General features: G+C 39.5%; 1 protein-coding gene across 1 annotated transcript; it reads right to left on the bottom strand.

Moving 5' to 3' along the window:
- Positions 1-11,527: 11,527 nt before the first annotated feature.
- On the bottom strand, positions 11,528-13,715 carry LOC129094653 (interferon-induced protein with tetratricopeptide repeats 5-like). Its single transcript, XM_054602912.1, has 2 exons — positions 13,711-13,715; positions 11,528-12,833 (listed from the first exon to the last, which is right to left on the bottom strand). The coding sequence occupies exons 1-2, from the start codon at positions 13,713-13,715 to the stop codon at positions 11,528-11,530; spliced, it is 1,311 nt and encodes a 436-aa protein (XP_054458887.1).
- Positions 13,716-14,339: the final 624 nt, after the last annotated feature.

The following is a 14,339-nucleotide window of genomic DNA, read 5'->3' as shown; positions in this document are numbered from 1 at the left end:
ATATTCAAAACAACTCTCCTCATCATTTTCATCCAACTTATCTGATTCAAGCTCATCAACTGGTTCAATGTCTTGAGCGAGCTTGAAGATCTCTTCAGCTGTCAGGCTGTGGAGTCCTTTCTTTATTGTCCAAACAAGTCTCTTTCTCTCGTTGTCAGACATGCCGCACGTTGTTGACGCCCTGAGACTGTAGAGTTGCGCTCGCTTGGCTTGGACCTGACATCCGTAATTCCGACACTCTTTCCACTTTTAAGTCTCGTCTCAAAACACATCTTTTTAAACTGACATATTCCATCTAACCCATCTCACCCCACTTATGTAAATTGTTCAATGTATCTTGTTCTTGTGTTTTTTATGATTGTTGATTATGTTTTCTGTTTTTAAACTGCCCTGTAAGGTGACCTTGGGTGCTTTGAAAGGCGCCCTCAAATAAAATGAATTATTATTATTATTATTACTCTGCTGGTTCCCTCACCCTGGCAGCCGCACACTCGTAGTACCCCTCGCTCTGGCAACGTGGCGTCACTCTGGCCCAAGGTTCAGGTATCACTGGATCAGCAGTTGTTGGATCACCTAGCACTGCCGATCCCGGACGAGCCCCCAAAATCTGTTACAGGTCTCAGTGCTAGAGAGCCTGTGTGCAGATGATGTGTGCCTGTGAAAACAGGAATAAATGAAGAAGCAGGCAGTTCTGTGGCATCTTCATTGGTAGTTTTCCCGGGCTATATTTATTACATATTTCTTTCAAGTGCATTGTCTTTCACAAAATCACATAAATGTACAACAACTTAAATAAGCAACATTCACACATTCACTATCCCACTTAATCACTCCATCCAGTTAATTTAGCTGGGACAACTGGGCATAAAACCCTCTCTAACCGTTCCACAACAGCAAAACTGGACCCACAGCTACTGTGGTGTAGGTGACGACACGGATCTTTAACAATGGCGGCGCCGCTCTAACAATACGACGAACGAGCGCTAACACAGGCTAACAAACAGGCACAACACTAATATACATCTTTCGGTCACATTTAACCAACATACTCAGTGTGACACAACTCATTGAACATACAGATTTATATCACTTAATTATTTACAAATATTATGATGTGCAGGAGCCAGAAAACCCAGGGGAATGTACTGCTATTCTATCATTTAGCTAAGCTAACGTTAGCATCCGACAGTCAGTCTTAATACCGAACTCACGTTGCCTCTAAACAAATACATGAAACACAAATTTTAACAATTGTTCTATAAACATTTGTCTCTATTTAAATCGTGTTTATTTTGTATTTACATATATTACTAACCTGTGAAAACAGGAATAAATGAAGAAGCAGGCAGTTCTGTGGCGTCTTCATTGGTAGTTTTCCCGGGCTATGGGAAGACGTTGCGCGCGCACATACTAAACCACAGCGCTGCACTGCCACCTATTGGCCATAGGGTGAAATATACTTCTGAGGAAGTTAGTATAATAGATTATTCTATTTCATTGAATATTTTAACTAACAGTACATTACATCATATATTAATCAAATAAACAAAAATGTGACCATACATTTTGTGTGTGTCACAAATCCCTTAAATTAGTATAAAAGAACGATGATACTCGAACTTACCACCATTAGTTAACCTAACAGAATTTGACATAGGACTTAAGTTGGATGCCACCATATTTTGGAAAAATAGGGAAAACTTAAAAATGTGATATAAATCAATCTAATATTAATCTCAGGGTTGCTACAGAGTTCTTCTCAAGGTGTACAGTGGCGGCTGTTCCTCTGAAGGCCTCTGCATCTGGTTGGATGATTATAGTTTCTTGAATCGCACTCTTCCGTCTCTCACTCAGTGGCAGTTGACTTGGCTTTCTCTGATGTCTTCGTAACCTGGTCGTCTTCTTCGTTGAGGTTCGGCTTGAACCGTTGTTCCTTGTCTTCATCTCTCTCAGCACGAGGATGCGTCGTCTCTTCACCCCCTTTGTAGCAGCAGGGGTCATTTGGGCAGTTTGGTAAGTTTAAGAGTTGGTTGCTAGAATTAATCTTCTGCACGTTGATGCATCGCAGGTCGGAGCTGCATGGCACAGGAGGGCTGTAGTTTACAGACCAGGAACGGAATACCAGAGAAGAGTCAGAACCGGCAGAGCCACGAGGGAGAAATCTGGCTAACAGGATTCAAAGTCAATCAATCATATTTGTAGTATTTCAGAAACCAGGTGGAGGAAGGCACTTCAGGTTCTTGCATCTCATATCGACCGGAGGTCCTCTCAGCCTGTGGAGAGGTCTCTGCTCACAGGGGCCTTCGAGCCTGCAGATGGACAGAGCTGCGCTTCTCCCCCCCATCTTGGGCCTGATGGCAAAGGGGGGGTGTAGGGTGGTGGAGACGTCCAGAGTTGTGTGGTTTGGAAGACAAGAGAGAGAAGAGAGTCCTCTGACGTCTCCTTGCTTTATCTTCTTGAAAAAGGGGGTCAGTTCTATTGCACCCCTCCCATCTTAAAACTATCTTGATTATTTCCATAAACCTTACTTTATCGAATTAACACTAGTTAGTTAAAAAGTAGTTTTAATTCTGCCATATTTTAACTCAATGCTATCTCATCTGAAGAATGATACCAAATAGTTTGATGTGAATCACTGAATAAAACCTGATCAGTTAAAGACATAAAGAATTAAACAATTACACAACATAGATAGACATTATTATCATGACACAGACAGAGCTATGTAGATATACATGTATGTGTACCTTTATCCATAATAAATGAATGGATAACATTAACCTCAACATTTCAGCACAATAGTGTCTTGTGTGAGACACAAGACAGAGACAGGGGGAAATGCCTCTCCCTGTCACAGTTCTGCTCCCATACACCCAGATAATCCTTTAATCCTTTATTAGTCCCGCAGCGGGGAAATTTACAGTATCAGGATGTAGAGGGAGTGGTCATCTGAGGGGAGGAGTAGGTTGTTGGTGACTTTGATTAGGGCCATTTCTGTGCTGAGATGAGATCTGAATCCTGATTGAAATGGTTCATAGAGTTGGTTGTCCAGGTGGGTTTTGAGTTGGTAAGCAACAGTGCGTTCCAGTATTTTAGACAGAAAAGGGAGATTGGAGATGGGTCTGTAGTTGTTGGGGATGTCAGGGTTAAGGCCAGGCTTTCTGAGGATAGGTGTGACAGATGCAAGTTTGAGGGCGGAAGAGACAGAGTCAGTAGACAGGGAGAAGTTGATGACAGAGAGGAGGAGCGGGCAGAGGGCCGGTAGATCTGATGGATATTTTAAGATAGAAACATCACCCAAGATAGTAACAGTATCAGTCAATAAAGGTGGTGTTTCCCTAAAAACACAGATGTGTTATATACACCGCAGTTTCTGACATTAGGACAATTATTATGTTTTGATCAGGAGCTATTATTGTGAAATTGACAATACTGTATTTTGAAGTTGTGGATGTGCAGAAAGACTATTGTCATAATTGTACAGTATGTATATTGTAAAGTGAAATAGTGCCAAAGCAGGATAATGGAAAGGGAATTTAATCATGGTTCCTCTCAGGCACAGAGAGGCTTTAGTGTTGTTCTGCCCAGCGAAGATGACAAACCAGTTTTTAATTTGGATTAACGGTAGTTTGAGCTGTTGAAACATTTCACCACAAATTTTAAATGTATGTAAACATTTTCTACATGGGTGTGCTTATTTTTTCAAACATTTAAAGTTTTTGCATTAACCATAAACTCTTGTATGCGCAAAGGACAAAAAATAAAACCTTCATTCTCATTTAAGTGGTTAAACATTTAATTTACTACAATTTATGGGCAATGTTTGGTATTTTTAGTTGCAGATGCTCAGATGATCTATTAATAACAGATGTATCTGTGTTATAAATTAAGTAGATTAAAAAGAAATTCTACCCCATTTTAAACAAAGTGTACACTCACAATTTCTTTTATAAAGTAGACCTTAAAGTCCTAGATAGATTTCTTCTTTAACAGGGAGATTAAAATTGTAGGACAATAAGACTGCAATAAGAGAACCAAAGGGATTGATCAAGAACAGGTCTTTGATGCCATGTCTCCATGAGTTAACCACACTGCCTTGTTTTTTTGCACTCAACATGATGTCAACATCCACAGTGTGAATTTATGCAAAACTATGAGGAACTTGAAAAAAGCCACAGTAAAAAAGGCTAATAGGAACTATGTTGATATTAAGGGCTTGGACAAGAGTTTTGTTGAGAATTGAAAGCAAAACAATCATTCTGGTTTCAAATGTGACATCAAACTGCACTGAAAGTGCATCACAGTCTACTTTAGTAGAGTGGCACTATCCACTGTATGAACCATGTTACAACGGGGAAAATATTATTGAAAAAATGATGTCAGAGGCAAAGAGTCAAAATCAAAGTGTCGCAAAAACCTTTTATCTGAAGATGACATATGTCTGTTCTGTGTCTGGATAAAAAACTGCATGAAAAAAAAAGTTAACTATTGTGAAGGAAGTATATGGAACAAAACATGTTATTCCTTACTTTGCTATATGAGTTAGAACATAATGATCCTCCTTAATATCCCTAAATGAATTTAATTAGCTTTATTGGATTTGTTAATTTGTACGTCCATGTTGTATCTGTATACATAGAGGGCTATTTGCTCTCTGTGAACCGTGTACGTTTATTTACGTCTGGAGTCAGTTCATTTTGTTTGACAATAAAGTTGATTCTGGTTTTGAAAAGTTTGTTAAGTCCTCCCAAGATGGTCTTTTGGTGCAACCCGTATAAACCCGTACCTGATCTCATCTGACAAAAATCCAACACATTTTCTTCCTTAAGGTTTCTGAAGTGAAATATGGGATATGTTTTCACTCGATACATAGCGGCAGGGAGTGATAGTTGGCATCAACTGTGTGGTCAGGTTCAGGGTTACCGCCAACAATTTGTCAACATGGCCCAGTTGACTACCATCAGCCCAAAGCATTTGGGATTTAAAAAATAAGCATTTTAGTGATGTTTTCTAAACTAAAATGTGTTTTATAAGTAGAAACCTTCTTTAAGGAATAATTCAGTGTGTAGGCTGTGAGCATAGCATTAGCGGATGTGCAGTCGTGAATGAGAAAGACAGCATGTGTGTGACGCTGAGTATGAAGTACAGTTAGCAGAAATGTTAGAGCTGTGAAAAAAGCACAACAATGTGTGTACAGTTTATTTATTGCAGAATAAATGCTAAGCCAGCTGCTTATTAAAGTGAAGGGGGTAAGCCCTGAAGTTAGCTACGACGTCAGCTCATGCCTGACCTTTAAGCAAGACCTTCTATTATCATTGTCTTAACAAATCACATCCCCCCACCCGAAGAAAGATTTTTAAAAAAGGCCCTTGGTAGAAGGGCTTAAGAATTGTCATCTTTGGTTCAGAAGAACGTAGTCCTACATTCTACAGCCCAAATTTCTGCAAACCTTTTCCACAAAATGAGACGACGTCTCCAGGAAACTACACATCTGGCCTCTATCTGTAACTGAGCCACACTCTTAGATCAAAGGAGAGGTCTTCCTGTTTATTAGGCTGCAGCCGAGCCATATATATAAAATAATGATTGGCTTCCAGTGTCATCTTGTGAACCCTAAAAAACTGCCAAACAGTAGGTCCGTACAAGCGGATGTGTCAGATGTGGGCCGTCTCACCTTGTTGATCATATGGAGGATGCTGTTAGTGCCAGCAACACTTTACCAAGGTAAACTATGAGAGGCCGTCTAGGCCATAATTCATACTTGGTCTTACATACAATGTCAAAATCTCACATGCACACCACCAAACTCTTTCACACACACACATTACCATACCTTCTTAAATGTACTGTCATACTCTCCTTCATTTACTGTCATACTCTCATACATAAATTACTATTCTCTCTAACACACACAAAAACACTCTTACCCTCGCTGTTGACGCTAATGGGGACTAGGGCCTCGTGGTAAAGTCACGGCCCGTGTGTAATACACGGTGTAATATGATTCATATATTTTATTTTTATTTTTTTACAATTTTTTTTACGGCAACATCTTGCGGGCCAGATAAAAAATAATACACACTATTCTCTTTTATAGTTGTGTGTGCGTGAGAGTATAGTTGTGTGTGTGTGAGTGTTATGACGAGACTGGTGGACCTGAATGCAGCACAGAGAGACGGGGAGGCAGAGAGTAGGGGTAAGGGCTTTATTGTTCTTAGCAGGGCATGTGTTGCAGGAAGGATGAGGGGATCAGGTGGGGCGAAGCCAGGGAGCCAGGACAGGAGCTGGAGACAAAGGCAGGTTCAGGCAGGGGAAAGCTGAGGGAACAGGAAAACAGGAATTAAGCAACAGGGTAACCTGCTTTTAAGGGCAGGCTGATTGAGATGGAGGACAGCTGGTGGCCTGGCTCCTGTACACCTGTCTCCACTCCTGCAATCAAACAAACACCAACACACACAGGGAAAGGGGGAGTGGCTGCAGGCTAAGCAGAGGTAGAGGTAGAGGTAGAGGCCATGACAGTGAGAGAGTATAGTTGAAACGGAAGTGAGTTTCATTGAAAAACATTACACGCTAAAGTCAAAGCTAACGCTAACTTGGCGTTAGCTTTGACTTTAGCGTGTAATGTCTTCAGCAATAATTAGGGGCAGTAAAATGATGTTAGAAAAGAAACTTGTCAAGGGATAAGCTTAATTGTGTTACATTAACGGTTGTGAATAAGGTAAGCCCTTATTGTTGTTGACTGGTAACCAGCCGTGTATGTTACCTTACCAAGCTGTTGAAGTCAATGTTAATTAAACACAGGGTAATGAGAGCCTCCTTATAGCTACATACAGTCTATGATGGCGTCCTATCTGCGGTACGGCCGTCGTTATCTATGCGGTCACGACGGAGCCAAATAAGAAGTATATTACAAAATTGACTTTAGTAACTGATATTGTCAAAAGTCAAATGATAACGTAAAGTTAAAACACAGCAAACAGAGATGCAATTTCAGTCTTGAGATGCCATAGTTTTATTTACAAAACTGACTTCTGTCAAGAGCCGCAATCATTGCATAGCAACAGCCTTGACAACGACGCTTTACATGATTGACACACATACAGACCAATCAGTGTTGAATTCAGATGTGTGGCGCCTTGTTTATGTTTACATTATATACTGCTACTACTACTACTACTGCTACAACTAATAATAATATGGTTATAATAAAAAAATAATGCCAATATGATTATGCTTTCTTTTTTAGGACCCCACCTTCAACAAGGATGTTACTTTATCCAGAATAGGGTGGAATTTGCAAGCATAAAACCAAAAGAAGGCTTCATGAAAAAGGCTATGTTTTAAATGCCTTTGAAATTAGGAAAATTTGGGACTGCAGGACAGTCATTGTGGAGATAAGGCATTCAAGGACAAAATTCCAGAGGAAGTCACGTATTGTCTGAATATTTAGACTATGTCTGTTATTGTTCATGAGTTGATTGCTAAAAAGAGTTATTAAAAAAAAAAAAAAAAAAGGTATTGTACTTTACCCTGTTTTTCTTTTTTTTTCAGTATTGAACTTCTGATGCCATGTGGAAAGCTGCGTGAGGGCCAGGAACTGAATGGCTTTATGATTCACAAAGTGTTTAAGTCAAAGGCAGTGTACATCAGGCCAACAAGCATTCTTCCAGTTCCGGTAAGCTATTTTAAAACAATATGAAGCCATCCTTTTTTTACTAGAGGTTTCTTGTTTTGACAATGAGCTTAACCACTTTTTTTTTTTTAATTTGTGGTTTTATTATTATTTATTTTTTCACTTTTTTGTTTGTATGTTTTGTTTTAGTTTGACAGCTCAGATTCAGAGGATGGTGTAGTGGTTGACACAACATCCACATCCAGTGAGGAAACCAAATCGCATCAACACTACAGGTTTCTAGTTATCTTTTCACAAGAAGTGGGAGAGCAAACCTGTCCACGGCAGTACAGCAATCGTCGATGGCAGCATGACCACAGCAACCCAGTCCAGTGCAGTACAGCAAGAATCGAGTGTCATTGACTTAGATTGTGTTACCACAGTTAACCAGACTCCAACAGCCAGCAATGACGACTATGCTGCCTACCTTTCAATAATGAGTTCCATCTCGGACCATTCATCTGATGATGAGGAATTGAACCAGGCTATAATGGCCAGTCTTGAGAGTAATGTGTAAGTTACTGGGTGTTATGACATTGTTAAAGTGGTGCAGTAATTGCAGATAAAACAGGAACAGGGTAAGCATAATATGAATCTGATAGGACTTATTACAATGTTGCCTTCAGATAGGAACACCAGCCACCCACCATGCTTATGTAGAGGCTATAACAGAAGTTGTATACATTGAATAAGTGATGAAGGTACCCCTTAAATGCATTGTTTGTAGGCAGCTTTCAGTGTTACATCATCTTTGCTTGTGCCAGATTCCCACTGTACCCACATAAATAAAAAACTCTGGATGAAGAAATGCACGCTTACACAAAACCTATGGTATTGTTCAGATAGTAGTTGGCAGTAATGTTGAAAACTGTGCTTTTTCCACTAGTACAATCCTTTAGGTTTAGTTAGCTATGGTGGTCTCATTGTTGAAAAGTATGCTCCCCAGGGCAACTGAAGTTTCTCGACTGTCGGTCCCTTCTAACTCCTGGCTAATTGAGAGAAAGGAAGAAATTGTCTGTTTGTATCCATCAAGTTCACTAAATATTCTGTCCAAAATCATGCTGTCGGGTCCCATGCTGCAAAAACTGACCCTGAAAAAGAAGGTAAATAAATAAAAATATCATGGCTGCCTCCTATACTGTTCTTACAGAACTGTAAACTTTTCCTTAAAAGTGCTACTTGTAGCTCCAATTTAGCTAGCAGTGCTCTGGGCAGGTACAGGTTTTGTTTTCAAGGCTGTAAGCCAATCAGGGAATGAGTATTTAAACTGTCTTCCTGTTCGATCAAACTGACTTCCTATATAATTATACTCTCTCACACCCAGTACAATGCCCTCTCACATAAACTATCATAAGCTCTCAAAAACACAAACATTGTCTTTCACATACACTATAATTTGCTCTCACACACACACTACTATACTCTGATATATACTTCAATTCCTCTCTCACACACACACTATCATTCTCTCTCACGTACACTACTATACTCTCTCACACACACTATCATTCACTCTCACATACACTACTATACTCTCTCTCACACACTATCATTCTCTCTCACATACACTAATATACTCTCTCACACACACATCATTCACTCTCACATACAGAAGTATTCTATCTTGCATACACTACTAGAGTATTATATTGTATGTGTAAGAGTATGATGTTGTCTGTAAGTGAGAATAATAGTGTTTCTAAGAAAGTATAGTTGGGTATGTAAGTAAATTTGATTTATGGCCCAGACAAAAGTGTGTATGTGAGAGAGTATGATTGTGCATGTAAAAGTGCATAGTAATATGTGTAAAAGAGTTTGGTGGTGTATGTAAGACCAAGTATGAATTATGGCCTAGACGGCCTCTCATAGTATACTGTGTCGCCATAAGATAAGATAAGAGATAAGATAATCCTTTATTAGTCCCGCAGCGGGGAAATTTGCATGTGAAAAGCCTTTTTCTTTGTGAAGCCCAACATCCATTTCGACAAGACAGTTTACCCAGGTACAAAATTCTTTGCAGTGACGCTGATTGATTTTTAGCATGGGCACCCCCACTGAGATGACCATAACACACACCTAGTATTCCAAGTTCCTCTTGAAACATGTTTAACTTCCATAACCATAGTCTTTCCTTAACCTCCACCATACTGGTGTTTGTACACAGCATGCAAGTATGCAACCTTGGGTTTCGCAACGATTATGACTTTGGCCTATTACTTTTTAATGAGCCTAATGAAGAATTTTAGAAACATTATGTTAGTTGTCAAAAATAATTAAATGTTATCTTGAGTTTTTGCAAATGTTTTGTTTTTAGTTGTATTCCAAGTTTAAAGTGTGTTTTTCTCTCATCTTCTCTTTTACTTCTTAAATTCCTTTTGAAACATAATGGCTTTAATGTTTTTACTGATTCTGATTTAACACATAGGTTAAGTCTTCAAGAACCCAAAAATACTGCTGGAGGAGAATGCAGTAACACCAACATTTTACTATACCATAACTGACAATAATATACAACATGGTTTGTTTTTTCTAAGTATGACATACATCAGTGTGATTACAGTAAATGCAGGTGATTCTTGTCTCTCGCACTTCCTTTTACATGCTGTGTCATTAGGTCCGATAGGGCTAAATCAGATGTTGTACAGAGACTGTCCTCAGCCGAAATCCAACTGCATTAGTTGTTTGTCAAATTGAAATGATCTATGTTAATATTTACCTATGCCTGTATCCTGCCAGAAGTCGGCATTGCTTGTGTTTTTCCCTAAACATTATATTTGGTTAAACCTAAAAAAAATCTAGATCAGTTTCTAATGACTGAAAGTACATTTAACTGACAGTGTCATCCTGATGATAGCGGCTCAGAACAGAAAGCAACATATTTTTGAAGTTTAGTTTGGAGGACTTGTGTTATTTATTGTACAAAATGTGAACAATTTACTGTTTTTCCATACAAAACTGTAATCAAATTTGCAAAGAATAACAACTTCATATTCACCACACTATTGTTGTATGGGAAAGTCTTTATGAATTTTGTCAACATTTTTTTATTATCAAATCAAGCCGTTTCACAAAACAAAGAAAGACGGGGAAAAAAGGAATGAAAATTAAAACAAACACAAACTAAACCTCATCTTCAGAATCTGAATGGAGGGGTGAGTGTTTTGGGTGTATTTAGCCTTCTCATCCATCCAGACAGCTCCTCCTCCTCTTATCTGGGAGGGTCTCATCCTCATCGGTCCTCGTCCTCTTATCTTGGAAGAACTCCTCCTCATTGGCCCTCTTCCTCTTATCTTGGAGGAGCTCCTCGTCATCGGCGATAAAAATGAATACTTCTGTCCCTGTATATTCTATTCGATGCCTCACAAAGCAGATTGGGTCAGTCAGTACTTAAGAATACACTGGTACAGTGTGAATCATATATATTACTCTAAAAGAACAATAATTCACTAAATGAACATCATAATGTATTGGAGAAGACTTGGAACTAGCAATTGAAAACATAAACTCATGTTTAAAATGTTTACTGAGGTAAATCAAGTGAGAAGTAGGACATTTTTTTCATAGACTTCCATACAATCTTAGTTCTTTCTGAAACCAGAGGAGTTGCCCTCTTCTGGTCGATTCCATTGGCTTCAATTTTCCGAATCAGAAGTTGCCACCTGGCTATAATCAATATACGTATTATTATATATAATAATGTATCAAATTAATGTGAAAACAATGTGTAAGAGTTTCGTACTTATACAATGAAGGTTGGTCATTAATTATGCATTACTCTGTATTTAAACCCAATGTTGTTACAAACAGTCTAACAGTTGGACAGTACATTAAATATTCCCTCTCTTTTTTGAGCCTTTATTGCAGGTTATTCAGAAACTCATCAATTTCCCCACACATTCGGTTCCTGTTTCTTTCTCTAATCCTCTCCAGAGTATTGATGCTGTTCTTACGATAGGAAGATTGTTGCGGTATTGCTGCCGCCCTCATGTGATATTCTATCGACTTGTAGCTCTCCTTTCGAATGAAATGCACATATTTTGCATAGTTGTTGTAAAGCATCTGTGCCCCTTCAGGATCCAGATCAATGTTTAAGAGTTCTTCGTATATCTGGTCAGCTTCAGCTTGGTGATTTGCCTCTGCATATATGTTTGCAAGAGATACTTTTATTGTATCAGAAGAAAGAGGGTAAAGAGTAATCACATCCCTATGGAGACTGATTGCTCTGTCGATCATGCTGTGCTCCAGGGGATTGTCCCTCCCCTGGAAGATCCTCCTCTTGTAGCAGAGTGCAGCACATCTCTTCAGATAACGCTCATCTGGATGTCTTTCCAGAACCTCCTCTGCCAAATCAATGGCCTCATCCATAGATACATAGATTCTGTACAGCCTTAGTAACGGTACGATACCACTGTAGCTGCTGATGGGCTTTCTTAAAACCCTTCTGGCCAAATCACGTGCTTCGCTTTCAATGTTCTTCCCTGTCTCAGCAAAGGCCTCAAGGTAAAGAGCAGCAAGGTACAAGTTATCTGGATCATGTTCCTTGGCGATTTTCATTTTCTCAAGGATTTCAGCCCCCAACTTCTTGTCGCTGTGTCTAAGAGTACTCTCTAACCCAATGACATGGCTGGTGTGCCACTCCACCATGTCCGGCTGCATCCTGATGGCTCTCTGGAAGTAATCTGCAGCCAGCAGCCTTTTGTCTGTGCTGAACTTCATCAGGGTCCAGGCTTTTTCGGCGTAGATCTCAGGATGGAGCTCGTCCTGGCATGGAGATGGGTAATCATTCATCATGGCGTCGACTTTTAACAGGTGCGCCTGGCACTCTGCTTTTTCTCTCTTATAGTAGTGCAGCCAGGCCAGGTTCCCGTGGTTCACCACCAACCAGGGGCCCTCATCTGAGACAGTGTTTCTCATCTGGCGGAAGGCCTCTGCAGCCCTGCTGAGGAAACGGCAGGCATCATCTTTGAACCCCAGCTGGTAGTGGATATACCCCTGCAGGTTGTAACTGTGACCCAGCCAGCTGTATCCCTCCTCTGTGCCAATGTCCTCCAGCTGGTCCCTGAGACAGTAAAGTGTGGTCCTACTGGCATCTAGACCCCAGGTGAAGTGGCACTGTAGGGCCTCCAGTTTGGATTCAAGTGTTGTATGACTCTGAGCAGCACTGATGGAGATTAAAAATGACAGATGTCAAAACACTTGTGCAGTACAGTAAGATAATGTGCTCCGCGGTGTGTGATGTTTGGATAATCACAGTGATGATCCTCATGTTTAGGAAGGAAGGAAGGAACAATGAATGGACAGAAAGGAACGGATGTAAAGTATGACGGAAGGAAAGAACGAAGAAACCAATATCAGAGAAAATACAAGGAAAAGAGGGAAAGAAAGACAAAAAAGGTAATGAATGAATAAGAGGGAAGGAAATAAGGTATGAACTTAACAAGGTAAGGAACAGATCAGCAATGAAGTATCAGAAGGGAGAACAGCTAGGAGGAAAATAAATAGGGAGAGAAAACATAAAGACAAGGGAGGACTCGAGGACTCAAAATGTAAGAAGGAAGAACAAAACATAGAAAGTCACAATCAAGGAATGAGAGGGAAGAAGAAAAATAAGGAGGGAATATAGAAAGAGAGAATCAGAAGGCAGCAGGAAAATATCATAGATGAAAAGAAGGTGAACAGCACAGAAGGTGAGGAAGAGAAATAAGGGAAGAACTGAAAAAAGAAGAAATAAAGAACTAAGAAACTAATTAAAGTAGGGGGAAAAGGTGGACATCAAAGAGAATGAAAACTGAAAAAAGTCTGAAAGGAATGAAAGTAGGAAGAAAGCTTAAGAGGAGAAAGAAATAGAGCAAGAAACTAAAGAATAAAAGGAATAAATGGTGTGAAGTGAATAAAGTAATGAAAGAAGAGAATATAACAATGGAGGAAAATAGAAAGCATGGAGGGCAAAATGAAACGAATGGTTGTGAATCCATGATGTTTAAGATATATTAACAATGCTACTGATGGCAGTTTGACATGCAGAAGCAGAAGCTCACCTCATCATCCAGCTGAAGTTTGTTCAATATGAGTCTCGTGTGTCTGCTCTTTGCACTATGAACAGTGCTGCTTTAGGTGTGGCACCATAAAATGAGAAATGTTCAACATCTACGGCGTTGTAAATTATGTAATGTTAAGATCTCGATTTGAACTCAGTGGACTTTCTTTCCCCAGTAATAGAGACCTACAGCCACATCTGTCATACTGAACAAGCACAACAACTCATGACTCATCAGATCAGCTTGGAGCTCAGATTATCATGTCTCTTATCTCTTTTCCTATAAATTCAAGTATTGGCCAGTATTAAGTCCAGATTCAAGACTGACAAATCCCAAGGCAATTCCTAAACTTATTTTTTTTTTTGTCTTAAACAAGTTAGGGACGCTGTGGCCCTTGTGCGCAAGACTGATCCCCAATGCTAGGATGCTTAGGGTGGGTTAAATGCAGTCAATGTCAAATGTTATGACTGTGACAATACCATTTAAAGTGTAAGGTATTTTGAAGTTATTACACACCATTCAACAAATTCAGTCCAGAAGCAAATCTGGAAGCTTTTTTTTATTTTTTTTTATCAAATTTCATTAATCCAAGTGTTGTTAAACAACATCAAGGAACCTGATTTACCTTT

The sequence above is a fragment of the Anoplopoma fimbria genome, chromosome 8 (assembly GCF_027596085.1).
Source record: "Anoplopoma fimbria isolate UVic2021 breed Golden Eagle Sablefish chromosome 8, Afim_UVic_2022, whole genome shotgun sequence".
NCBI classification, from domain to species: domain Eukaryota; kingdom Metazoa; phylum Chordata; class Actinopteri; order Perciformes; family Anoplopomatidae; genus Anoplopoma; species Anoplopoma fimbria.
This window is presented reverse-complemented; position numbering and strand designations above follow the sequence as displayed.